This window comes from Austrofundulus limnaeus, unplaced genomic scaffold, assembly GCF_001266775.1.
Source record: "Austrofundulus limnaeus strain Quisiro unplaced genomic scaffold, Austrofundulus_limnaeus-1.0 Scaffold438, whole genome shotgun sequence".
Classification (NCBI taxonomy): Eukaryota; Metazoa; Chordata; class Actinopteri; order Cyprinodontiformes; family Rivulidae; genus Austrofundulus; species Austrofundulus limnaeus.
In genome coordinates this window covers 359180-366205 of record NW_013952840.1, presented here as the reverse complement: position 1 = coordinate 366205, position 7026 = coordinate 359180, and the positions used below count along the sequence as shown (strand labels likewise).

General features: G+C 40.5%; 1 protein-coding gene across 2 annotated transcripts in view; it reads right to left on the bottom strand.

Annotated features, from left to right (window-relative positions):
* Positions 1–4602, bottom strand: part of LOC106529347 (solute carrier family 2, facilitated glucose transporter member 1) — a 6221-nt gene extending 1619 nt beyond the window's left edge. The window contains exons 1-9 of one of the 2 annotated variants that reach the window (XM_014024747.1): positions 4558–4602; positions 2773–2865; positions 2410–2570; positions 2094–2334; positions 1848–2010; positions 1079–1266; positions 580–684; positions 402–503; positions 116–319 (exon numbers count right to left, since the gene is read on the bottom strand). In XM_014024747.1, coding sequence (XP_013880201.1) covers positions 116–319; positions 402–503; positions 580–684; positions 1079–1266; positions 1848–2010; positions 2094–2334; positions 2410–2570; positions 2773–2865; positions 4558–4587 — 1287 coding nt within the window. In that variant the 5' untranslated portion in view covers positions 4588–4602. The other variant, XM_014024748.1, reaches the window with a different exon arrangement.
* Between the last annotated feature and the right edge of the window lie 2424 nt (positions 4603–7026).

Genomic DNA, 7026 nt, shown 5'->3' with positions numbered 1-7026 from the left:
TTTTGAACAAAACTTATGACCGCAATTTAGCTCCATAATTTCGATACTGATCTAAGCTGTGAAACAGGAAGTGACTCTTAGAATACCAAGTTTGGAAGTTTAAAACCAACACTACCTCAACATACTGGAAGCACATTCCCACTAAGAAGTTGGCCGACCAGTTGCAGAAACCAGCAACCGCGATGGCAGCGGGCCGGGGGCCCTGGCTGAAGAGCTCGGCAACGATAAACCATGGGATGGGGCCGGGGCCAATTTCAAAAAAGGCCACAAAGCTGAAGATGGCCGCAATGCTGATGTAGGACATCCAACTGAGCTGGTCCTGAGCAGAGGACACACACCACGGGGGGACTTTCAGGTCAACGTTTCAAACGTGTTCTGCAAAGATGGTCAGAAACACTCACCAACAATGCCATGGCAACGGTCAGAAACACAGCTGAAACCGCCATCCCCATCAAACCAACGAGGTGAAGGGGTCTCCTGCCCACATGCTCCACGATAAACAGCTGCACAGGAGACAAGAAGGTTTATTGTTTCAACATCCTGGTGGTTTTTGGCTCTATTGGTACTTTAGAAACTTACAGAGACCACAGTGAAGATGGTGTTGACCACTCCGGCACCGACGGTGGCGTAAACAGGCTGGGACACCCCGGCTCGCTCAAAGATCCCAGTCGAGTAGTAAAACACCTGCAGAGGAGGACACTGACAGTTTAGATTTCTTTACAAACCCAAAGATTCTTTATGAACTCTCCAGTTTGTGTTTTCAACATGAAGCCTTGTTGTTTGGATTCCGTTCAGCGGTAATGCCTGTTTGACTTCCGTCGATATAAAGCATTTTTAAGAGTCTTAAAGGTGCAGCATTAAGGAACKCCCTCCACATTACCTTTTTTTTAGCTAAATGTGTAACAGGTTTGGGGGCTCGTCCAGGATCTTTGGTATGTCTCTATTGTTTATTGTGTGAAAAATTGGTTACCACCACTCAGGGCGAACTCAAAACCCTTTTATCTACCATTATCTATCCCCTCTGGCCTTGGAGCACTTTGGGACCTTCAGCTGTTTGTTTAACGGCTGTTTGACTCACAGCGTTGATCCCAGACAGCTGCTGGGACAGCTGCAGCATGATGGCGACGAGGATGGGCTGGCGGTAGGCAGGAGAGCGGAACAGCTCAGGGATGGTCACCTTCTTCTCCCTCATCATCTTCTGGCTTTCCTCCCTCATCTCCTGTATGTCCTCGCTCACCTCGTCAGTCCCCCGCAGCTTTATTAGGACTGAAAACACACAAAAACGCACAATGTCAGGAAAGGTTTTATGTTTTCCTAAAGCTGGAATATAAAAGTTCTCCTGTTTTTTTTTTTTTTTCATTTGTGTAATAATGTCTTATGTTTATTAATCTTTCTAACCCTCCTGCTGAGGATAGAAAATGTATTGTATGAATGCTGACTCAGCATTAACAATATTTCCTTATTTTATGTTTTTTTGCAATCTACTTAAGCTATGCAGACTTTGTGTTATTTTAGCTATTAATATATCAAAGCATTTAGCTCATTCAGCAGATTGCTGATGTGAATTTTGTTTTTTGTTATTTTCAAAATGTTTTCTTTATTGACAAACGTTTCTCAGAAATGCATTGAAATACATTTTATTCCTTTAAAATCTGCTTCAGTTATAGGTCCTGTTTTTGTCTTCTTATGCTAATAACAGCTTGTAGTTAGCTTTTTGTTACTTTAGCTTCCTGTAGAAAATGTATTTTACTTTAGAACGTTTTTCATTTACTGTAATGTTTTACAGGTATAACTGCAGGTGAAACTTGCTAAAGCTCCGCCTCTGTCTGAAATGACGTGAATCTCACCGCTGCAGGCTTTGCTCTCCTCGTTGCGGTCGATGAGGAGGTACCTGGGGCTCTCGGGACAGAAGGGCAGCAGGGCGCACTGCAGCAGGGCTGGCAGCAGGGTGAACGCCAACAGGAGGGGCCACAGGGACCTGTTCCCCAGGATCGACTCAATCCCAAAGATCTGCACCACAAACACAGACATGTGATATGAAAATATCTACATGACATACTCAAGTAAGTAAATTTGTGGTTTTAGGATCGTACCTGAGCCATGAGAATCCCGATCACCACKCCCAGCTGATGCAGAGTCCCCAGAGCTCCGCGGAGAGATGTCGGTGAGATCTCCTCTACGTACATTGGCACAAAGCCAGTGGAGAGGCCGGAGTAGATGCCAACAATGAAACGTCCAACAATGAGCATCTCGAAGGAAGCTGCCAGTTCTGAGAAACCCATGAAGGCAGCAGCGAAGAGCACCAACACATTGGCCCCGAGCATGGAGTTCCTCCTGCAGGGATGATACAGGTTCTGATGGAAACAAACGGTTTCTCAGGTAAAACAGGATTTCTGTGAGCAGTCTTACCTTCCGAAGCGGGTGACAAAAAGGCCGACAGAGAAGGAGCCAATCATTCCTCCCACAGAGAAGATGGCCACYGAGAGAGACCACAGAGCTGTCAGAGCGCTCCGAGTGATGGGCTCCGAGAACCTGCTGCTCCACGTCTCATTGTAGAAATTTTCAATGATCTGAAATACAAAACGGGCCGATCAGATCTGCTCATCACAGATTTGAGGTTCCAGTTGATCGACTGTCTGCTTCTGTCTTTAGGTTTAAACTTCATTGAACTTCTGGCTTTTCTTCTTGCATCATGTGGGTAAGATCCCTCATTCTGACTGTCATTCCTGTACGTAAAAAAAAGACTTGAACAATATGTACTCAGTTACTCACATTCTGAGGTGCGTTGATAACACCAGTGTTGTATCCAAACTGTAGAGAGCCAATCACAGCCGTCCCCACAGCCAGCATCAGCTGTGGCGTCACCTGGTGTTAGAACAATTTAAAAAAGGTTATTCTTTTTATTTTAATGCAGCAACAATGGCAGAGCCCAAAGACTGGAGATGGGGGTCAACCAAGGGATTAGGTAGTGATGGTTGACTTCAAGTTAAAGGGAGTCTTTGATTCTGGATATAAAGTATCAGGGAGTCTGGTTCAGGAGGGATGAAGCCAATTGTGGACTGACAGGTCTGAAACCCACAGGGGGTGCCACCAAAAGATCACTGGATGGATACCATTGGATCTCTGGGTAGATACCAAGGGATCATTGGATAGACACCAAAGGATCTCTGGACAGARACCAAGGGATCATAAGATGTACACCAAGGAATCATTAGATGGACACCAATGGATCTCTGGATGGATACCAATGGATCTCTGAATAGATACCAAGGGGTCATTATATGGACACCAAGAGATCTCTGGATAGATACCAAGGAATCATTGGATGGACACCAAGGGATCTCTGGACGGATACCAACAGATCATTAGATGTACACCAAGGGATCACTGGATGGATACCAATGGATCTCTGGATAGATACCAAGGGATAATTAGATGGACACCAAAGAATCTCTGGATAGATACCATGGGATTATAAGATGTACACCAAGGGATCATCAGATGGACACAAATGGATCACTGGATGGATACTAATGGATCTCTGAATAGATACCAAGAATTCATTAGATGGACACCAAGGGATCACTGGATGGATACCAAGGGATCATTAGATGTACACCAAAGTATCTCTGGATGGATACCAAGGGATCGTAAGATGGACACAAAAGGATCTTTGGGTAGATACTAAGGCATCACTAGATGGATACTAAATGATCTCTGTATGGACACCAATAGATATCAAGGAATCATTAGATGGACGCCAAGGGATCATTAAACGTACGCCAAGGGATCATTAGATGGATGCCAAGGGATCATTAGATGGACACCAAGGGATTATTGGTTGAACAGGAAGTTAGCATTAGATAGACACAAAAGGATCACTGGTTAYAAACAAAAGAAATGCTGAATGGAAACCCACAGATCATTAGATGGATATTAAGGGAACATAGGATGATACCAAGAATACCTAGATGACCACCTAAGGATTACTAGAAAGACACCAAGGAATCTCTAGATGACCAACAGCAGCTCCCTCCAGTAGGAGAGTTCAGAGTCGTATCTCCAACAATATTTCATGAGACTGTACAAAATCCGTATAACTGTTTCAAATGTCCTTAAACTCAGACCTGAAAGGTAGCATGTGACATGCATTCCTTTAAAAACAACAAGGCTTTAATTAAGCAAAACAAAAGTTYTTTAGCTTTTTATTTAAAAATAACATCTGAAATATAAAACCATAGATAAAAAATGACTGTTAACGATGCTGCTGCCTGATGTGCTGAAATATTGGGTCAAAACGGAAGAGGAGTGGGGTCATTAGGTCTCATTAAGGTGGGGTGGGGGGGGTTCTAATTTTGTTTGGATCAGGCATTGATCAGGCAGCAGTTACCTTGCCGCTGCACTCCATGTGGGCTCAGAGGATCCAGACTTCAGGAGTATTAAATCACAGATTAATCCACACGTTAATTTAATCTCCCGCCAACAAAAACCTGAACTAACATTTGGTCCGAAGTCCGAGTAAACAAGTCTCCCTCCCCCCCTGCAGTCTTCATTCACCTGCAGAGGTAAGAGGCTTAGTGATGTCATCTAAGTGGATCTTCACGCTCCTCTGAGGATCTGTGCTCTGATTGGTGGAGAGCGACTCGCAGCAAGACTAACACGTGAGCTAATAGCTGCTTAATCAGATCAATAATCCCCCTGGGATTATAATTTAAAGAGCTCTAACATCAGCTAAAACACTTTGATATTCTAATGTTTCACACAATCTGTAAGTAAATTCACTTTTTAGTCAAGTTAAGTCAAAGTTGATTTATATAGCACATTTATATTATGTGACCAAAGTGCTTCACAACAATCACATCACATGTAGATGAGGATAAAACAAAAATATACAGTATACATATATATAATTTAGCAAAATTTATAAAAACAATAATAAAATTGACAGTAAAACAACAAAAACTGATACAAATAAAAACCAAGACGTACTTATTTTCAGTTGCAGCAATTTAGTAAAAACTCAGAATTAAGTTCTAATTTTTCCTTTTATTTGTGTTTTTTTTTCTTTTAACTAGAGTTGAAGGCCAGGGAACATTTTCCCTCCAAGCAGCCAAATTTATTGTTCATCTTCTAAAAAGTTTTTCATCAACAGTTCAGCTTTTAAAAAATCAAATTTCCTCAGAATTATTTCCAACAGATTCAATTAAGTTTTTTTGTTTAGTTTAAGTTTATTCATAAAAGGATGTATCCAATTTTTTATAGTTTTTCTTCTGAAAAACATTTTACTGTTCTGTACTTTACTGTGTATTTTATTTTAATTATTGGATTTTTGTCTTCTATAAAATCTGATATAAACAGAATATCCATCATATAAAGCTGCTTCTTCCGTTCACGGTCACTGTGCGAGGGGTGGGGGGACACCCTGGACAGGTTGCATGTCCACTACAGGGACACATAAAGACAAATGAGACAGCCTTTGTTGCCGCCTGAACAAAGTATGAAGGATACAAAAGAAGTTGAAGTGGCAAAACATGATAATACATTAAGCATATAATTAAATATTTGAGAGTTTTTGGTCAAATGTTAAAAATAAACCTTTGTGTGATGTGTGCCAGTGATGGGAACCACTGCCTCCCATCGTRCTCCCTTACTGGAGCCCCTGCTGAGGATCATTTGGAACCAGGTTACATAAAAATATCTTTTTGAAAATAGTCAGTATTTATAAATATATTTATTATGAACATTTTTTAACAAACACTTCATTTTGCTCTTCTTTTCTGCACTAACCATCTCAGTTTTTGAAAACACACGAGTTAATCTTCTAAAAATAACTWGAAAACAGTTTGTTTCTGGGTGAGTCCTCCTGTTGTTCTAGTTTTGGCCAACAGAGGGAGCGCTTCTTCTTCTTCAAGGAGGTTATTATTCAAGTCCATGTTCTAATTCTTCCTCCTCTCTGCAGCTCTTGGTGCCAGAAGAACTCTGCCATGGAAAACTCYCAAGGACGTGTAGATTCAAGAACCTCCCTGTCAACGTCTTTCCAAGAAGACCGAGACAAACAGCAACAACAGTTCAGCTGAGGTGGATCAAATATTTCAACCATAAATTCCTGCACACAAAGATTTCTACAGTATGGCAAGCCATTTGTGTATTTAATATTAATATCCTTATAAAAACATCTCTAGTTTGTAATTCTGCTGCTCTAACTGAACAAACTCTAACTTTTAGTCCAACCAGTTGGAGCAGAACTGGTCAACCAAAGAACCTAACTCACTAGTTTGCATTTAACTACTGAAGCATCATTTCATGATATTTAACTAGTAAATATATAAAATATATCATGTTAACTAATCTTATAGGAGCTCTCAACTAGAGGAGCCTAATATTTTAGCTAATCAACTAAAAGGAAACCATAAAAACTCCAGTTTTTTWAGTAAACTGGTTAAAGTGCCAACTTGTTGACTGGTTTAAACCTTTTTTAATCTTAACTACAGAATTTACATTTTATGTGAAAATGCAGCATGAATGCTTCSTGCTGCAAGATTTTTGTAGAAAATAAAAGATGTACAAATATGTTTCAGTTTGTGGTCAGACAGCCCAAAAAGCTGAAAAGAGCAGAAAAGTAGCTAAAAAGTATGAAAAGTAGCTGAAAAGGCTGATTRAAAAAGAAGCAGAAAGAGCATGTTTGCTGAACTGATCGTCTGAAAAACTAATTATCACAAGAGCTGAATTTAGCTGAAAATAGCTGAAAACAGCTTAAACTGTAGAAAACAGCTGAAAGAATCATGTAAAGTTTAAATTAGCAGAAAGCAGCTGATAGAAGCACAGAAATGATCAGAATAACTGAAACACAATAAACAAAGTAAAATGAGCAGAAAGATAAAAGCAGAACCAGGACAAAAGATGAAAGGCAGAACTGGTTTAAAGACGATCCTTTCATCTAAAACAGCAGAAAAGTAAGAATCACTGAAAAACCAAAAGTCCTAAAGACACAAAAATTACAGAAGAGAAAAATGCACAGAAGAAAAG